Source organism: Salmo salar, chromosome ssa06 (assembly GCF_905237065.1).
Source record: "Salmo salar chromosome ssa06, Ssal_v3.1, whole genome shotgun sequence".
Taxonomy (NCBI): domain Eukaryota; kingdom Metazoa; phylum Chordata; class Actinopteri; order Salmoniformes; family Salmonidae; genus Salmo; species Salmo salar.
Window position 1 is genome coordinate 61,504,471 of NC_059447.1, and position 21,540 is coordinate 61,526,010.

Sequence of the window (21,540 nt, forward strand, 5' to 3'; positions counted from 1 at the left end):
GGTAAAATAATGGTTAATAAACAACTGTAAAAAATGTTTGAGTAAGAAGCGTTTGTTGTGATCACCCTGTGGGACAATATCTGGCCCATGAGAACCCACTGCAAGGAGTCAATGCCCTTAGGCACGACAGGGATACCATGAGCCACCGATGGCAGTGGCGAGTTGCGTCCAGGCGTGTAGCAATCACACAGTTCTGAAACAGACGCATCAACAGAAGTTCCAGAGGCACCCCAGCTATCATAGAGGCCATCATAGCCAATAACTGCAGGCACAAGTGAAAAGGCATCGAGTGCCCCAGCTGAAATCGTGCCAGACCGAGCCGGAATGCGTCTCTCCTCTTTTGGGACAAAAAACGTATGATTCAGAACAGAGTCCAGATTGAGACCCCAAAAAATGAATGCACTGAGCCGGAGTCAAACAACTTTTCTTGTAATTCCCTATGAACCCGAGAGATTGAATATGGGAAACAAGCATGGCAGTGTGGAGCTCCACCGGTTCCCTCGACTTCGCCAAGACCAGCCAATCGTCCAGATAGGCCAATACTCTGATCCCCTGGCACCGCACTGGTGCCAAAGCAGCCTCCACCACCATAGAAAAGGTGCGGGGCGATAGGGAGAGCCCGAAAGAGAGCCCACCCTCAAAATGAAACGACAAGTCCAGGAAGGTTCGCAACATTCCATCACTCTTGGGAACGAAGAAGTACCGGCTGCACCAACCGCTCTGTACTTCTGACACGGGGACCACCCAAATAGATGGTTTTGAAGGAGAGAGGAAATCTCCACTCTTAAGGCAGGCGCTAGGACCTCGGGGACCATTGACGTGATGATGCCACGAAAAGGAAGAGGACGCACAGCAAACTGCAGTCTGTACCCCCTCGTCACCGTCCTCATCACCCATGGTGAAACTGCTTAGGCCGCCACTGGACAGAGCACGCTGCCAGTCTCCCATACATTATGGCCCGAAGGGTCAGAGCTCCACCCAGAGGACTGGGATAATTCGTTTTCAAATCCCCCACTCTTGACAACCATGTGTCTGAATGTGGGGAAGGAACTGTGTTTATTATGCCCACACCTGGATGATACCGCACTCTCGATACCCCTGAACACCGAGGAACTTTGGGTTGAAACAATGTACTTTCGTGATACTGCCGTTCTGATATCCGGCACACACCAGGTTCGGGGACTTCGGCAACTAGTAACTTGCCCCCATTAACTGAGCCACTTGGGAGCACTGTTGCCACTGTAAATGCTTGGGGAGGAGGGCCCTGTCACCCCTGTGAAGGATTTTCGTGGGAATAGGACACGTAGAGCTGCGTCTTGTTTTCTGTAAGAACTCCATAGTCGAGCCAAACAACCTTGTTTGCGAAACTGGCTCATCCAAATACATCTGCATGTCCCTCTCAGGAATCCTGGACAACATCAACTAGAGGTGTTGCTGAGCCACCACTATCACCCCCATACTTCCCCTACAGACAGGATAGTACAGCAGGACAGATGTACAAAATCAGCCGTAGCACGCATTTCGACGAAAAGCTCTGAAACTGGTTTTCCCGCCTCCATAGTCTTATTCAGCTCTTGCAGCAAATTGATATGATACAGTACATCTGCAGCATTGTGACCACATTCAACAACCGGGCTGCCACACCCTAGGCCTGGTATACTTTGTCCAGCTGATCCACCGAGAACTGGGACTGTTTATTTGGAAGTACCGTGCTAGGATTAGCCCCTTTGTTAGTCCATGGAGGTAAGTAAGTTGCCAGCTTTGCATCCATCAGCGGTGTGCAAACGAGACCCGCCTACTCCATACCCTGTACATTCATGAACTCCCCATAACCTGGTAGAGGGGAATCCCGGGTCGCCTTTAGCTCAGGGATAAGCAGGGGTAAGCGATGCTTCACAGCTGCAGGAACAGGAGGTAGATACCTTCCCCCAAACCTAGAGGAACTCTGCTGTGGGGGAGAAGACGGCCAATCCACCCCTAGGTGATCTGCCGCCCTACGACACAGCTCCATCAAAGGCGTATTAACCACCAATGGTTCACTCTCATTGGCTGAATCCAAAAGCTGGGGCTTTAGGCTGCCCCGGATTGATGTCATTCGATTCACACTCTGAAAATCCTCCAGAACCATCCAGGGATAGTACAGTATATCATCTCCGGGAATCCGATCAATGCCAGAGAAACTGGAATGAGCTTCACTCGGCTGTGATGACAGCCCTATCAACTCCGACCACCATTGCTGCTCTCTCCCGGCCTCAGACAACCCCATTCCAGAGGTTGCTTCACCGGAAACCCTTCGCCAGCAGCCCAAATCTTTCTCACAAAGTCAGCCTGATGCCCAATGGAAGTTGAAGCCAGGAGGAGACAATGGTCACACGAACTGGTCCGAGCCAAGACCTCCTGAGCGTGTTTCCACTCCATTTAAACAGCAAAGCACTCATGAGTATCTTTAATTTTCATTTTGAAACCACATGCCCTAGGGCACGGTCGGAGGTTCCAACTCGCCTGGTTAGCCTTTTTGAACTTACTCTTACCACTGGCAATCGTACTAAAGCAAGGAAACACAAGCAGTGCAGAAAGTAATGGGTTTTTGACAAAAACCGATACGAAGAGTCAAAATTCGTAACATCTATTGGGACGAGTACTCACTCCCTACTAACAAACCAAAGTCGGAGCTGAATTTCGTAGTCTTCGTGTGCTTCAAAAGTTAGCAAATTACATGATACGTTCTTCCTTCAGGCGAGCTGAAGAGCGAAACATTGAGGAAATGAATGCGTGCCCCGGGATTATAGCCAGGAAGGTGGGGCTTCTGAGGGCGTGCTCGGCATCCATTGGCCCATCATTGGGCGTGATTTCAGTTTTCTCCAGGTGAATATGATTGGTCATTGACTGTTAGAATGTTACACTGAGTAACCGACTGACTGAACCCATTATGTGTGTAATGAAAAGCTATTTTAATATTTTCCTTTTGCTGGAGGGAATAATGTTAAATGCCTGCAGCTACTTATATTTACCATGCTAATATGACAAATAGTGCTCACTTGATGACTAAACACACTAAAACAGATGCTAATAGCTAAGGTGGATTATTAGTAGCTCATCTATACAAAAAGCCCTGAAAGATGCCAGTAAAACACTATTAGCATTCAGAGATATACAGGCACGCCTTCCCCCAAAGATATAGCCACGTATTGATTGGGCTTTATTCAGTAGGCTTTAGCTATAGGGGAAGGTTTAATGGCAGTATTGTTGAGAATTGTAGTCAGCACGACTTGGTCTATGTCTCCAAATTGCTTTGTCTTAAGTACTCACAACAAGTTGTTATGACAAAGCAGTGGCAAATGAAATGCCGCCGAGGGCCAATCAACATGACATTCCACCTTCCTGGTACACTGAACCTGATTGCAAATCCCATAGAGGAAGCTGTAACCTAATTTCCTTGTTATGAACGCCCAAAAAAGTATTTACAGCACCTTGAACAGACTACTAGCTGCATCTTGATTCCCCCTCTCTCATCTTTTCTCTCTCTTTCCTCTCTTGGAGGCAAAATAATTTAAAATACCATCCTTTCTTTTAAATGGACCCTGGGACATTACCCTTGATAGTAGCTGTAATTACGGAGTGAGCGTGTTGATTGGTTTTAGCTGTTCATTACTTTCGCTGAGGTGCTTCATGTACTATATTAATTAGAGCTGTAATGGCCAATACGGCTCCCAGATTAGTGTTTCCTCATGCTTCAGGGATCAAACCATCAATACCATTCTCATTCACTGGAGGATATGAACAATATTATTCCTCTGTGTTTGGCCAAATTAAACACAGCTACATGACTGAAATGATCACCACCACTACCCCCCTCCCACTGCAAATATAGTATTATACTTCATGGGCTTTTTCCAGGTTCTTTAAATTCCAACTCTGGAATACATCAAATACATCAATGAGATTGTCAAGGGTAAATTCCAATTTGAGCTTAATTTCCCCTGAATGGCATATTTCTTACTGCCATTATTGAGTGGCAAATATAATCGTCTCTTAATTGGGACCAAAATGACTTTTATCATAACAATGCCTGAGGGAATCCTTTACTTATCCAGGATGGGCTATATAATATGCCAGATTGAGGTACTCCCCATTCTGGGCAGTGACATTTGGGCTCTAAAGATGGGAAAGCTATGTCTGGGGATACTCTTTAGAGAGAGAGAGAGAGACACGGTCTGATAGGCAATCTCAGCTAGCTGAGATACTCACGTTTGGTTGTGGTCATGGTTTAGTACTCCTGCCTACCTAGTGTTGGCTCCCTGTACAGGGGCTCCAGCAGAGCCAGGAGAAATGCCGCATTTTTTTTTACACTCAGATACCCATGCTAAATGTAGAGGAAATAGCCTACTAAGTGCCGCATCACTTATTTGACTCAGTCTTTTTCTAGCTTGAGAGAGCAACCAAACCGCACACACTCTTAGTAATATCTCTCATACCAGCTCCCATGTTCAGTGTACTGTGTACATATTGAAGGTGATCACACAGTTATCAGAGGCAAAGCCTTCTTCTACCACCACTGGAACTTTTTTTATATGAATCCCTATTGCTGGTGAGCAGTACTGTATGTTGGGTTGCGACAACACTAACCAGCAGTCAGGTATAATGTCAGTACACTAAAAGTATTGTTAGTGTACTGACCTAGGGGCGGACCTAGGGGAGCCGGGCACTCTTAATAAAGGCATGCTGTATCCAATCTTAAATTAATAACTGTGATTATGAAACTCAAGGTAATATTCACTACCGTTCAAAGGTTTGGGGTCACTTAGAAATGTCATTGTTTTTGAAAGAAAATTTTAAAAAATTGTCCATTAAAATAACATCAAATTGATCAGAAATACAGTGTAGACATTGTTAATGTTGTAAATGACTATTGTAGCTGGAAACGGGTGATTTTTTATGGAATATCTACATAGGCGTACAGAGGCCCATTATCAGCAACCATCACTCCTGTGTTCCAATGGCACGTTGTGTTAGTTAATCCAAGTTTATCATTTTAAAAGGCTAATTGATCATTAGAAAACACTTTTGCAATTATGTTAGCACAGCTGAAAACTGTTGTCCTGATTAAAGAAGCAATAAAACTGGCCTTCTTTAGACTAGCTGCGTATCTGGAGCATTTGCGGGTTCGATTACAGGCTCAAAATGGCCAGTAACAAAGAACTTTCTTCTGAAACTCGTCAGTCTATTCTTGTTCTGAGAAATGAAGGCAATTCCATGCGAGAAATTGCCAAGAAACTGAAGATCTTGTATAACATTGTGTACTACTCCCTTCACAGAACAGCACAAACTGGCTTTAACTAGAATAGAAGGAGGAGTGGGAGGCCCCGGTGCAAAGTTGAGCAAGAGAACAAGTACATTAGAGTGTCTAGTTTGAGAAACAGACACCTCACAAGTCCTCAACTGGCAGCTTCATTAAATAGTGCCCGCAAAACACCAGTCTCAACGTCAACAGTGGAGAGGCGACTCCAGGCTGCTGGCCTTCTAGGCAGAGTTGCAAAGAAAAAGCCATATCTCACAATAATAATAAAAGATTAAGATGGGCAAAAGAACACAGACACTGGACAGAGGAACTCTGCCTAGAAGGCCAGCATCCCGGAGTCATCTCTCTACTGTTGACGTTGAGACTGGTGTTTTGCGTGTAATATTTAATGAAGCTACCAGTTGAGTCCTTGTGAGGCGTCTGTTTCTCGAACTAGACACTCTAATGTACTTGTCCTCTTGCTCAGTTGTGCACCGGGGCCTCCCACTCCTCCCAGATATCCCATAAAAAATGTGCCATTTCCAGCTACAATAGCCATTTACAACATTAACAATGTCTACACTGTATTTCTGATAAATTTGACGTTCTTTTAATGGACCAAAAATTTGCTTTTCTTTCAAAAACAATGACATTTCTATGTGACCCCAAAATTCTGAACGGTAGTGTAGTGAAAAATGTTCTGAAACGATAGAGAAGGCAATGTGCAATCATGTCGCCTCATGTGACCCCCCCCCCCCTCTCTCTTTCTCGGTCTCTATCCCCTCTCATTCCTTCTTTCTCTTTATGGCTGCTGCTTGGTGACGAATGTTGCAAATGGAGAGAATGCAAGAGAGATTGCTAAAAACTAAATGGTATTGATCTAGCATGCCGGGGTAGTTGGCAAATGCATTCTTTCCAGCACATACTATGTTTCCAAAGCAAGACGAGTAACAAGGAGAACTAGCACATGTCTTGGGGCAATCAATATTCATTTCTAAATGACGATAACACAAAAAGTAATTCCTGTCCCAGTATATGTCTTGCTTTCTAATCTTGTGAAAAAGAGGCAGCGGCCAAAGAGAATAATTCATGCATCTTGGAGCAAGGCAATTGGACTTTTAAATGTAAATGTTTGCTGGAGCATTAAACTTGGCTAAATCTAAAGATCCTACCAGAAGAGTAATGGCCATGCCAATGCTCGGTTATTAGAGTAAATTAAGTACTCTGTAAATGCAGGAATACAGAGATGTCAGCCTTGAGCCAGACATACTGTATATATTTACCTGGACATAAAATAATTAGGTATTTATTATATCATGGAGCGAGTCCAGGAAAATGGCTCATTAGTACTGTTGTAGCAAAACATCAGTAACTGGAGTTATGTGATTGGTCAGGTAAAGCTTATGAATAAAAGGTGTGTTTCACTTGCCACATTCATGTCATGTCGGAAACTCTGAAATTTGCAACTTGCTTACTCTTTGTAGAAAGATGATACCCGAGTTTCCCACTTGGGAATGATCAGAATCAACCAATACGCAAATAACTTATGCTCATTTTAATTTTAACTCTGAGTTTCTGATATGACGTGAATGGGGCAACTGAGGCACATGAGGTGAGATGGCACTGAGTCATCATTATAACAAGCAAAGGGAAATGATAATCGCCTTTAAATGTGCGACTGTAGGAATCGGGTATATTTCTCCTAGATCTACAATATTCGTTGAAAGGCAATACTCACAGCTGTCTTCCTCTTCTGAGATGAGCTTCACCACATAACAGGCATAGATGAACCCAACAAGCTGCAAAAGAGAAACGAGGAAAGTTAAGTTAGTCTGCAGTTATGAGTTGTGACATTTTACAGTGAGATAGAGACTAATTAGAATAGCACAATCAGTGGAGGAAACATCGATTTTTGTGTCCATGCCTTCAAGAGCTGCAGAGAGCTACAAAAGAATATTGGTGGGAAAATATGAGCCACCGGTGATACAAAATGGGAACAAGATAGAGATCAGAAGAGCATCTCCAAGTGGAAAACATTCTGTGTTGAGGAAACAGGTGTTAGCATCTAATCTAATACCATCTAACAATATCTGTGTTGAGGGAACAGGTGTTAGTACAGCATATAATGCATCACTCTGCTCTAGGAAATGGGTCATATAGAGAGGAGGAAGAGAGACGACGATGGAAAAAGAGAGAAAAAAGAAACCTTGCATCGACAATGGAAATACATGGTTTAAGAGACATTCCACAAACATTTTTTTGTTTTTAAATGGTCGGGGCTAATAATGTGGGCTTGGCGGTTCTTAATAAGTCTGTATTTAAAATGAGTCACCTAATATAATGATTAAGTGGATTAAGTGTAACAGTAGAAAGCCAGGCGAACATAGGAAATGTAATTGAAGGCTTATCCAAAGTACAACACAGTAGTATAGTAGATATCCCTGCTCTAGGCACTAATACAACTCAGAACAACACAACCATATTATTCTCTTTCCCCGCTCTTCCTTAGGCCTGTAATTTCATAGACCAAGAATTGGAGGTCTCTGATTGGATTGCGCGATACAGATGCTGGGGGTCAGACTGAGGTCAGCGTGTAAGTGGAGAGGAATGGACATTCTCAATGTAACAGAGGATTCAGTTAGACATGAGGCCATGCACGAGACAGCACTATAGATACCCATGTGGATAATGGGTGTGCCGTCCTCATATTCAGGCGCTGTCTGGAGTCTAAGGGTCATGCTGGCATGCAACCAGCAGTGTGTGCATTGAGATTCATCATGGTGGCCCCTACCATGATGGAGAGTTTAGCCAACATGGCTTTTTTTATAATCTGTGTTCATCGTTTAATCAGATCATTTAACTTAATGCATAAAGACACAGTAAGCTATTTTGTATTTCATTTCTACCCCGCCCTGCCCGATAAACAGACACAGTTGTAAATCTGAGCAACCACAGATTTAAAATTCCAGGAATATTTCAAGGTCTTGCCCTCATTTACTCTAAATAATGTGGCGCTCCCTTCCTCCCCCTCTCCCCCTGCTCTGTCTCTGTAGCTGGCTGGGAGCACAGGCCAACACTCACACAGATGCAATACATCTCCAGACTGGGCCATTTGCATAATACTGTGCCCTGATGTGAAGGACACATGCCACACACGATCCGGGCCCCACCACTCACACAATACACTGCACACTTTACCCATTAGGAGCACTGAGAAGGTGAGACAAAGGAGCTGTTTTTTTGTTTGTCGCATGGGCGTTATTATCAGACAGAAACACAACACACACACCACACACACACACACACACACACAAAGCTCCTCTGATTACCCAATGGCATCTCGTTTTGAACCGTGTCACAGGGCGTAAACCTAATTTGTCTCCTGTAAATAGAGAAGGGTATTCTTATGATAAAGGCTCCTTTATACACAAACCGTTCTACTCCGTAGGAAATACCACTGTGACGATGACTCCCGACTGGCAGGTTAAAATTAGATTCTATACATCTGAATAATACATGCAGAGTTACTGAGGAAACCATTAATAATTGAGAATAAGTCTGGGAGCATGATTGATCTCACCGCAAGTAGTATGAGCCGCGTCTCCTCAGAATAAACAAAGACGCGCAACATCGCCGTTCTCTATTGTCTGGGTGGGAGTTAGACACACATCTCTACTACATAGCTTCATAACCATCACTTTCAAAAAGCAGCTTTGTCCAGTTGACTTTGAATATGATTGACTGCACTACTGTTCAAAGGCTGATTGAATCAGGAGCCTTATAAATGAATACTCTCCTATGTTGTGCAGCTGATAGCCACGACACTGAATGAGTGGCATGTTTTGCACGGGTGCGATTGCGATCGCATGTTGGCCTTATTATAGTTGGAGGGTGCTGTTGTATGCATGGATCACACGCACATCCCTGCTCAAAGGTCAAGGAGTGTTGAGGCAGAGGATACGTTCAATCTATGTGCAGCACTTGTGAAATTCAACAGGCATGACAATGCAATGTACTGTAGTAGGAGAGTGATTTCAAAACGGTCCCATTCTTTCTGAACGCACCAATTCAGCCAGGGAGAAATTGACTAGAAACATTCTCCAGCATTAGAAATATTTTGACTTAAAAAAAAAGGGTTTCATATTGGTTGTTAGAAATCAAATACATACTATGGCTATTGCATTTTGGAAACTAGATAAGGCCAGACAAAATTGACTCACTGTTTAACGGATTTTCCCCCCAGAAAAGTGAGTCAAGCGAGCGAAAAAGTAAATAAAAAAGAAATGAGGAATAACAGTTCTTTACCACATTGTCCATGGCTATATGGACATGAACAATAGGCGAAATATCCATTTCAGACTGATTTTCAGATTATTATTATAAATACACAAATTAACATTAATGAACATTTTTCACATAGGATGGATAATAGAATGCAATATTCATATCCAAAAATGATTGGATAAAAAGTAACGTATGAATGTATTATCAGTTCATTGATCTACTTAATTGTATAGCCTAATAAATTCAAGAATGATTGACAATAAATAATTGTAATCAAATTAAAATGTTGATGCTAATAATGAGTTCATTACCTGAATGCATCTCTATAGCCTAGGCGTCAACAAAATATGTGTACATAGATGATTAGGCCTCTCATAGACCAGGCCTTGTAGAAGGAGGTCTGACAAATAAATGTAGCACTGAAAAAAATACATCAATCCAACCATAGAGTACAATCTTTAATCATAATTTTTTTTGTTTATAACATGCACAATTAGAAGCATCAATCTACAGTTGAAGTCGATAGTTTACATACACCTTAGCCAAACACATTTAAACTCAGTTTTTCACAATTCCTGACATTTAATCCTAGTAAAAATTCCCACTCTTAGGTCAGTTAGGATCACCACGTTTTAAGAATGTGAAATGTCAGAATAATAGAAGAGAGAATGATTTAATTCAGCTTTTATTTCTTTCATCACATTCCCAGTGGGTCAGAAGTTTACATAAGTTTACATTAGTATCTGGTAGCATTGCCTTTAAATTGTTTAACTTGGGCAAACGTTTCGGGTAGCCTTCCACAAGCTTCCCACAATAAGTTGGGTGAATTTTGGCCCATTCTTCCTGACAGAGCTGGTGGAACTGAGTCAGGTTTGTAGGCCTCCTTGCTCGCACACACTCTTTCAGTTCTGCCCACAAAATTTCTATGGGATTGAGGTCAGGGCTTTGTGATGGCCACTTCAATACCTTGACTTTGTTGTCCTTAAGCCATTTTGCCACAAATTTGGAAGTATGCTTGGGGTCATTGTCCATTTGGAAGTCCCATTTGCGACCAAGCTTTAACTCCCTGACTGATGTCTTGAGATGTTGCTTCAATATATCCACATAATTTTCCTACCTCATGATGCCATCTATTTTGTGAAGTGCACCAGTCCCTCCTGCAGCAAAGCACATCCACAACATGATGCTGCCACCCCCGTGCTTCACGGTTGGCATGGTGTTCTTCGGCTTGCAAGCCTCCCCCTTTTTCCTCCAAACATAACGATGGTCATTATGGCCAAACAGTTCTATTTTTGTTTCATCAGACCAGAGGACATTTCTCCAAAAAGTACGATCTTTGTCCCCATGTGCAATTGCAAACCGTAGTCTGGCTTTTTAATGGCGGTTTGGAGCAGTGGCTTCTTCCTTGCTGAGCGGCCTTTCAGGTTATGTCGATATAGGACTCGTTTTACTGTGGATACAGATACTTTTGTACCTGTTTCCTCCAGCGTCTTCACAAGGTCCTTTGCTGTTGTTCTGGGATTGATTTGCACTTTTCGCACCAAAGTACATTCATCTCTAGGAGACAGAAGGCGTCTCCTTCCTGAGCGGTATGACGGCTGCGTGGTCCCATGGTGTTTATACTTCCGGACTATTATTTGTACAGATGAACATGGTACCTTCAGGCGTATGGAAATTGCTCCCAAGGATGAACCAGACTTGTGGAGGTCTACAATTTTTTTTCTGAGGTCTTGGCGGATTTCTTTTGATTTTCCCATGTCAAGCAAAGAGGCACTGAGTTTGAAGGTAGGCCTTGAAATACATCCACAGGTACACCTCCAATTGACTCAAATGATGTCAATTAGCCTATCAGAAGCTTCTAAAGCCATGACATCATTTTCTGGAATTTTCCAAGCTGTTTAAAGGCACAGTCAACTTAGTGTATGTAAACTTCTGACCCACTAGAATCGTGATACAGTGAATTATAAGTGAAATAATCTGTCTGTAAACAATTGTTGGAAACATTTTATATATACAGTTGTATACACAGTTGAAGTCGGAAGTTTACATACACTTACATTGGCGTCATTAAAACTCGTTTTTCAACCACTCCACAAATTTCTTGTTAACAAACTATAGTTTTGGCAAGTCGGGTAGGACATCTACTTTGTGCATGACACAAGTAATTTTTGTCTGTAAATTGTTAAATTAAAAAGTAAAATTGTCTGTAAACAATTGTTGGACAATTTTTCCAACAATTTTTTCCTCTCCTCAGCAGCTTCCACTGCTATACAAAGTCTACAGATGTGAGCATGCTACTGAATATGTTGAAATCCTGCGTCTTGGCTTCTCACCTACCCCTGCATCTCACTTCCAACACCTCACATTTTACTATCTATAGTATTATAATCAGATATTTTTCTTCACCCAACCATGTTAGAGATCGGCAAGGAAAATATAACTTCAAAGGTCCTTCATACAATTATTGATGTGGAGGACATTTCCCAGCTAACCTATTTCCTCATAAAAAGTGGGCACAATCCTGTAGTTTAATCCATTTTCAGGTGCTGATGTGGCATCACTCAACCTATTTCTGTCTCAGTGTAGACTCCCATTTCAAACTGTGAGAGGCTCACTTTGTGCAAAAGGTAATTCACATGTCCTTGACTCCATCCTCCTGTGTTCCTTGGCTCGCTGCGGGTGACTTTGCTCCTTAACGTTTATAGACGGGGCAGAGCTGCGTACCATGCCAACAACTGGTTATTTGCAGCCACATCTCACAGCTTTCACCAGCAAACAGACTTTCAGTGGAACCTTAGCTTTTTACTGGGGTTGCATCCCCAGGAAATGGAAGCAAGCTACAACACATCAAGGGCAAACATCTAAGTACATTGACTCCATTAAACCTTTTAAATAGGACAACTGCTGGCATACAGACTCTTGTAAAACCAGACCTGGCTCAGGGAAATGCTGATTGTATATATTTTGGGGCATTTACAGAGTACGCTAAAGGTTCAATGTGTGTTTTATTACTCATCACAATAAAGCCAAATGGCATTTCAGCAGTTCCTATAAAATGGGGCTTTCTGTTGGCCACATATCAGAGCGGTTGGGGGTAGATGCTGTGGATGGCATGCTGATGCATCATTCTAAATGAGGTACTGCATACACTGTGGGTAAGACTGCACAGGCAGGTTGAGGACAAGTGAAAGCCTCGCTGAAATGTTTCCCTAGTATTTAACCCCATACCGAGAAGAAAAAAGACTGGAGAACATTTGGAAAATGGGCCCTGAGCAATGTATTCAGGATTCATGATAATTCAATGATGGCAAAGCATCACCCCTCGCACATTCACAACCATCAAAGACAGTTTAATCTGCACAGTATGCAGTAAGAAAGGGGCGGCAGGTAGCCTAGTGGTTAGAGGGTTGGGCCAGTAACCCGAAAGGTTGCTGGATCAAATCCCCGAGCTGACAAGATAAAAATCTGTCCTTCTGCCCCTGAACAAGGCAGTTAACCCACTGTTCCTGGTAGGCTGTCGTTATAAATAAGAATTTGTTCTTAACTGACTTGCCTAGTTAAATTAAAAAAATAACCCAGTAATGCTACTGTTATTCTAATGTAAAACTACACTCATTAGTGCAATCCCAAGTTAATGTCTCCTGGTGTAACTTTTTATATATTGGTACATCAGTGTATCATTGTTTGACAGTGAATTTTTGAATCCTTAAAAAAATAAGATATCGAAGAATTCATTAGGTTCCATTTAATGTAGATAGAACTTTCAGACTTTCAGCTGTGAGCTGGGACCATTCTGTGGGTGTAATTAAAATAAACCTCTGTGTCTTCAATAATCTTCCAACCTTAGAGCAGAAAGCAATTCAGTTCTCTTCATTCTAATCCTCCTTGGGCGACCTACCGGGCTCTTCATCTGAATTAGTCTCCCTACAGAAGAAGGAGAGGCTCCACAGCAAAGACCTCCTGAGCTTGTGCTGTGAGTTCCACATTGACGTTGGTCTTGTTAGGTAGCTAAATTAACCGTTTACTTCCTTAATCATGGCCGAGGGCCAAGCTCATTGACTTCTCTATTGAGTCTTCAGCTGGTGGGCATCATTTTGTAAGAGGAGAGGAGGAAAAGTGGTCAAAGGAAAGATTTATCTACTATAGGCTGTAGCGTAAATCATTGTACATAATGAAGGAGGAGAGCACCCTATTCCATATATAGTGCACTACTTTTGACCAGCCCCTGATCAAAAGTAATGGAATATAGGGAATAGGGTGCCATTTGGGAAACAGATATACTCTTTTCCTCATTTGTGTGATTAGAAATACATTTTGTAATCAATACGAGTGGTTCAATAATCAAATGCTTGTAAGTGAAAAAGTGAAAATTCAAATGAGGATGCTAAAAATGTCAAACCTCTCCAATAAATTAGACTCATTTTCTTGCTGAATAATTAATGCTCTCAAACGAGTTTACTTCTTGAATCATTGGCCACAGTTTGCCAGAAAGAGGATGAAAGGATGAATGGAAAAGAAACTTGCCTGAAAGAGTTTTGAGAAATTGAAACATGACATATTTTAAGTAAGAAGATATCTCACACAAAGTAAGGAGAGATTCCACCAAACCAGATCATTCTGTCACAGTGCATATGTTCCAGAAGCCCTAAAAGATTCCCCTTTTTACTCTCAAAGAAGCCTGACGGTAAGTACACATAGCTCTATGTGGCGGAAAATGTATCTTGCCCTGTACCTCAGACAAATCATAAGTCAAATTCGAAGCTTTGGAAAAATGCACCACAATGCAAATGAAAGTAAAATGACTAAGCAACAGGCAATCAATATTAAGCCGCTAGATAAAAAAATACATGAATATGAAGGATTATTCAACATTAGTCTGAATCTCTTGCCCAAACCTGGCATTGTAATTATGAAATATGCACATTTAGCAGAATCACTGAATGTTGAAAGAGTAGGTGGTTTAAACACATCAACACATCTGAAAGGTCACATTTATTAAGTCATTCCCTAAAGAAATCATTGATAATGATCTTTTAACAACATTATATTCCCTGCATGGCTACCCTGATATTTCTAGGGAATCCAAAGAGATAAATCAATGCATTGTACTGAGAGCGCTCTTTTACTCCAGGATAGCTGTTGCGTTGTCCCAGTGGTACCAAATGATCAGAAATGAGACAGAAGTCTTCTTTTCCTGTGAGAATACTGTGATTCTTCAACGACATTCATCAGACCCAATTTTCCACTTTCACAATTGAGAAGGCACTTAACCATAGAGGAGAATGAGTCACTTTTTGACATAGCAATGTTACAGCACAATAAACACATGGGTGGTGCTTCCCTCCCACTCTCTTCTCTCCTCAAATACACAGAGATGCTTGTGAAGTGTTTGACCATTATTTCCCTCTTACAGTTTCCCATTTCCTTTATACCTCAGACAGAGACGTTTAAAGTCCCACCAGCCAGGCTAACATGCCATGGCCAGACAGGATTGAATTGAGAAATCGCTTCCATTATCGCATATTTCTATTTGCTGTGCACTCCTGTTGACAAAGAGTCAAGATTGAAACGAGAACCCTTAGACGCTGTTCAATAGGCTGGTTACGTGACATGGTTGTTGCATGCATGTTGACTGGCAGAAGGTTAAGGTGGAATGACCTTTACTGGGTTTGCACTGCTTGGTAACACTACCCACACAGGAAAGGACTATTTGTTCTCATTGTCACTGGTCAGGGTTACAGGTATGGGTCTCGAGTAGACCATTAAAGGTACATTCCATATCCTTCTATCTATATTGATGCTGCTTCCACACATACCCACACACGACTACAGTATTAAATTGATGGAAGTGACCCAAGGTGGGTTAGCTAATGTGTTTTACCTAAGGCAAAGCATCTCAACATAGACAACTCTGCTTAATTGGTTCTGGTCTTATTGGCTAACCTTATTGGCTTTGCAGAGATACTTTCCTTCACTTGATAATCATTCATTATGTGGCCCTTAGCTCCCATATCCATTGTCCAGGGATTGATTGCTTGCTGTAAAAGCCAACTCTGAGCTAGGAGCATAATTGCTCTTTGTTTACTATAATGCATTCAGACATCTCTCCATTGATCTAGGCCAAAATACTGTTTGAATACCAAGCCAACCTAGCCTTTGTAATGTACTGAGCCCTGAGAGCCTTGAGTAGATGCTTGTTTTGTATTCTAAGCGTCAACTCTCAAAATTAATGGCAAGCCAGCTAATATCGGTCTGCCAAGAAGATGGTAAAGCTGATGGTAGTTTTGACCTCTATGCAAAAAGGGGAACGCAAACAAATCCTTTGCAAGGTAGTCGGGGATGCTCAATATACGCCTGACTATCAGTATATTTGTAATTGTAAATTCTGATGCACCCATGTGAAGCTTGATAGATTTTATTTCTAGATGTCCCATCTTTTCTCCTAAATATGAGGGTCATGGTGAAAAATTGGGAGGTCATAAGTCACTTGGTGTACGGCCTGCGTGACTTCCTGATAATTGGTTTTGTGACCTCCCAAAGCCCTCAAGGAGTGAGTAATGGCCATTTTATAACACGTCAGAGATATTTCCTTTCCCTGACGAGGCATAACGGATTGAAGTGAAAGGTGCTATCCTGACAAACGCTGTAATAGACAACGGGATTTAAAGATCAACACAGTGGGAAGAGAGGAGAGAAGGAGGGGAAGAGAGGAGATTGAAGAGAGAGCAGGACTTGTATTAGGCACTGGAGGGATAACACAGGAAGTGTGACAGAGGCAGGGTCAAGCGCCTTCTTAACACTAGCCGAATATCTCAACATAATTCAACACATTAAGAACACGTGTCAACACACTGTCGTCGCCATTTTTCATACACCGAGGCTGTTTGCTCTTTAGCCAAACACAATGTATACACCTATTGTGACAGCGGAGAGCTTACAAATAATCTGCCCCTTGTCAAGACATACGCGGCTGAGCTGAACGTCTCTGCAGTGTATCCTACATGTCACAATGACAGACAGCTATTTCTTATTACTCTGACAATGTTGTGTCGTGACCGAGGCTGTAGGCTGCTACTAACACAGTGTCAGTGTGTCACTACAACGCTTTACCACGGACAAAACTTTGAGATTGAAAAATTAGATGGCAGTTGAGGTCTTTAAGACCAGTGTTTCTATGCATTTCAGACAATGTCATTTATTCAAATGACAGCCCCAGCAGCATTAGTGTTGTGCTAGCTTGCCCTTTTTGTCCACTGGTTACAATCACCTCAGTGGTGTGGAGGGAGACTGATCATCTCCAGCTCTGTGATATGGGGCGTCGTCGGCGTTGGGAGCAAAAGGCTCCCGCAATTAAAGCAGCTGAATGAAACACTGTGCTCACAGCTCACAGGGACTCATCAAGCGGCGTCCCATGTCGTTTCTGACATTTGAAAAATAGGCGCCCGCTTTCGCCCTCCCTCGCCGTTGAGCTCGCTCTCGCTCTCTGGCTTATCAGATGAGATGCTCCGACACTTCAGAGATCCCGACAATATCAGCTTCCCTGTCACTCAACACAGGTCCACACCGTTACTCATTCAGCCACAACAACAAGCCCATCTCACAGAGAGTGGAGAACGAAGAGACACACAGAGAAACAGGCTTCGAATAAGAAGAGAGACAGACATGGGGAAAGGGGCCTGAGATTGATACTGAAGCCTCTGTGGTAACGTTGTGAGCCAGACTGACAGATGTCTCGTGAATGATTTGCCAAGCATGACTGTTTCAACACAACAATTAGTCTAAGATCGCAATTCCGTGCGGCCATGGTCTCTGTGTGCCTTTAGGGCCTAACATTTAATGAGGCCAATTGATTCAATTCCCTCAAGGTGTTGGCCACTGTCAAAACTGGTCCATTTTATTACAGGGGCTAAGGCATTCACTATTCACAGAACTGAAAGCAAAACATAAAATGTCTTTCTATACATGCACAGGCGTGAAACACGTGTAGTCTTTGGCAAAGAAAAATTGATTGTCGAAAGAAGCGGAAATTGGAGCGAAGCACCTATCCTGGCTTAATGAATTGGATTCATCTATCAATGTGGACTTTGCTTTTTTGTTTAATTCGACATTGAAAGACTTGGATGAGGAAAAGCAAAGTGTTTTTCCTTCGTCGGTGCACCAGAGGAGCAGATCCCTCCGCCATAACTGATACCTCCTCCAATCCTCTTAAAATTACTTCTGACCAAATTGGCTCACCAGGTCTTCAATAGTGATTTCTCTAAAGATACGCATCTTTCCATTCTGTTATCTTCTTTGAACAGTAGCCATTGAAATGAACATTGAAGGCAGTGGGAGAGTGTCACGTTGGTATAAAGGGATCGGAGACAGGCGCAGGAATGCGTAATAGGGTTTTTTATTGACCCAAATTACAGCGTGCCATGTAAAGGCATGGGGACCAAGACCAAACAAACACGTATACAAAACACAGGGTTGAGACCCAAACAAGAGCGAGGAGTACCTCGAATAAATAACACAAGTGCACAAACCCGTAATCATCTGCACAATACAAGTGGCACGAAAGCCAAAACAACACAGCACAGGTACTCACAGGACCAACGGACATTGTAACAATAATCGACAGCCCAATGGAAACCAAAGGTCACATTTAAACAATTACAATCAGTGGGAATGGGGACCAGGTGTGCGTAATGACACAGTTCCAGAGGGATCCGTGACAGAGAGGTTCAGGTAGAAAATAGAAATGAATGTCTGAAGACAGAGAGACAGGGAGAGAGAGCAATTTTCATCCCATCATGACAGAAATGCCAAACAACAGGAAAATAAATGGAAATTAAAATGGTGGGATCATATGGAGAATAAAACACACAAGGTATTTCCACTACTCCCATAATAGATCACAGCAGCAAAGCAGAGATGACATTGTTTAAACACTTAGGGTTTATGATAATTCTCCCACTTCATCAACAGGCTAAATTCAGAGAAGGGTAAATAATATCACGAAGAGCTTTACCATTAACCAGGCAAATACTACACAAAGGGGCTTTCACAGTGCCTGAGTGATAGGTGAAAATATGAAACTTACCGTTATGCCGTGCGTCCCTTTAATCTTCTAGCTAATGGAACCGGGCCATAGCTCTTCTCTAAACAATTACACTCACATTCAAAGACCCACTCGGAATCCCCAACCAAGAAAAAAACAACAGTACCATCAGAGGGCACTATGTAATTAAACAAGGTGTGATTCATTACAAGTGTCATTGAAAATATTCTCATAAGCACATCCCGATAGCTGTGTTAATAGTCTCATTTATTAAAGTGTATTCTGGCCCTGGGCACAGGACGCCTGTTGTGTGTCTGTACAGGTTGGAGGATGTGATGGAGGAGTGGAGGGGCTGTGGACTCCAACAGCTGTCTCCTCCAGTAAGAAAACATTATTCCTCCCAGTGTGTGTGTGTGTGTGTGTGTGTGTGTGTGTGTGTGTGTGTGTGTGTGTGTGTGTGTGTGTGTGTGTGTCTATGAGAAATGTCTTGCTGGATATGGGGTCCTGGACACAATTGTAATGCTAAGGTTTGACAGTAAGTGGTGCTAGCCAGGAGTTCAGCCTGCTACATATACTGCAGCCCTATGGCACCTGTCATCGGAGGCACCCGTCAATGGCAAAGTTTGCTCCTTTCTACAGACCGAGTCCCCTTACAACTCCATAGAGCTGTGACTTTACTGCATATAAATGTGCAACTTTTAGTAGCAGCAATACAGTCGCACTGGCACTGACTCTGACAGTTCATATCAGGGTTACTTCAATTACTTTCGCATTAAACCATGTCCTTGTCCAAACACAGTCTGTGCACATGCTTTGAATAGAACAGTTAGTCATACCTTCATCATTCCTCATCAAACAGTTTTGTTAGAGTGAACGTGGAAGCTCTTCTGATTCATGGTCCTCCTCGGGTCCTCCTTGGCTGTTCTTAGAGAATCTGGCCCCGGGGCTCTGAGGCGTCAGCCATGCTACTGTGTACCGGACACAGCTCATTTAGCCGCTTATCCAGCCATATGAAATGGCCGCCTCTCACTGTCCCTCCTTCCCCCCCCCCCCCCCCCCCCGTCCCCCAGGCTCTCCCCTGGACTCTGGTGGCGTGTGCTGGATCTCTGCTCTGTGGCTCTGTGCACTGCCTGGCCTTGACGCCACTGTTCTCCTCTCCTCTGCTCTCTCCCAGTGTGAAGGAAGAACAGAGAAATCTGCCTGGCAACATATCAGCGTCTTGCTGGCTGCACTCGTCATCTCCCAGAGGTTGACTGCAGATAATAACTGACAAGCAGCCATTCTTATAGACAAAATAAAATCATCACAGTAGCAAGACCAGTGAAAAAGAGGTTGGATGGCATGAGACCTACACAGTATATGTCAGTGTACTGTACATTTTTATGGTTAACTGCGATGGCTTCTGTACAGTAACAGTAGGTGTGAGTTTTATTTTCCACCATGGGAGAGTGCGCTGTAGCTCTTCTCATCCAGTGTTGCATTACACTAATAGGTTCATGCAGCAGACGATGGTGCAAAGCAACATGGTTGGACCTCGCCACGGTACGGTGCTGAAGGTGAGACGGAGGACGTTAATCACCTAGAGTGTTAACCATAATCAGTGGTTCAACTCCCACACAGAGCTGTGTGATTACACTCCCAGAGCAACCTTACCTACCACAGCATGGTGCACCACTGTGCTACCGAGATGAATTTATTCCACATGGACCCCAATCAAGAATGTCTTAACTGATATTTTTCCACCGACTAGCTCAGAACATTAACACGTTCTCCCTAGATAATGACATCCTATGGTGGTGGGAACGGAGTGTAATTGCAGATGGGACGCGGCAAAAGAACAGTGAGACATCACAGTTTCGGCCGAACCTCACAACCCTAGAGCTGAAAATACCATATGGTCCCTCAGCTAAGTGCCACCTAGCCCAACAGTCTCATGTTGACAGTGTCACGGTGACCCCACTGCAAACTGCTTGGGCTGTCTTTATTACACTACTTTGGTAAAGGGTCACTGCGCCAATTAACATCTTATTTGTCTACCGTAGCTACTTGCGTGCCTGTCTGGTGTTGACAGCAAAACAAAGACAGCTTCACTCAGACAACAAAGACAGGGAGGACTGGAGGAGAGGGGAGGAGTAACATCAAAAGCGATTTCAAGCCTTCCTCAGTCCCATCCAAGGCAGGCTTCTTAGTACAATGCACTATTTAATGACTTTGAGACGGAGGCTTTCCTTATGGCGTAATGACGCGTACAGCCATACTAATGTCTGGGCTGGTTGTAAATGAACGGATGAGGCCCCTACATCAATTCTCCGCTTTGAGAGAAACCTCATTAGCAGAAGGTGCTGCTCTGTTGCTCTGACGCTAGAAAAGAGAGCAGCAGGATAACAGTGAGACTTGGGGAACGTCTTCTGTCGGAGCCGAGGAAGCTGCCTAAAAAAGAAGTCGGTGGGTGCGTGGATGACAGGGAAAATGCTTCCTCTGTAATCCTTATAATTATCTCTTTATTGTCATCATTGTGGTTCACACAAGGAGGCTCTTTCACTGCGGCCCATTTTCATAGATATTACTGAATTAGATTAACCTTCCAGGTTATTTCCATTAATACATATGAGATAAGAAATTATTACTTGGGTACTTTGTACCCTATCAAATGACTGTACTTCAATGAAAGAAGAGGGACAACCAAAAGTTGTGGATCAATTGTGTTCTTGTCTGGCAGAGGGGGAAGGAGAGAATAGGAGAGGAGGAGAAGAGAGAGGGCGGTTGTCTGCGCAGTTAACAGATCAAAGAGCCACTCATTCATTTTGGGGGAAAGATAATGAACCAGTCATTTCCTTCCCTGAGATTCTCATGTGAGGAAACAAAAGCCATTCATTATCCATTAAAGAGGTGCTGGGGAAAATTGACATTGTTGCCTCGTGCTGCCAGACACAATTAA

The 21,540-nt window shown here is 43.0% G+C and overlaps 1 protein-coding gene across 3 annotated transcripts in view; it reads right to left on the reverse strand.

Annotated features, from left to right (window-relative positions):
• nkain2 (sodium/potassium transporting ATPase interacting 2) overlaps positions 1-21,540 on the reverse strand; it is a 187,108-nt gene that overhangs the window by 11,064 nt on the left and 154,504 nt on the right. For all 3 annotated transcript variants that reach the window (XM_014205110.2, XM_014205111.2, XM_014205112.2), the window contains exon 5: positions 7,017-7,077. In XM_014205110.2, the coding sequence (XP_014060585.1) occupies positions 7,017-7,077 (61 nt within the window). The remainder of the gene's footprint in view (positions 1-7,016; positions 7,078-21,540) is intronic.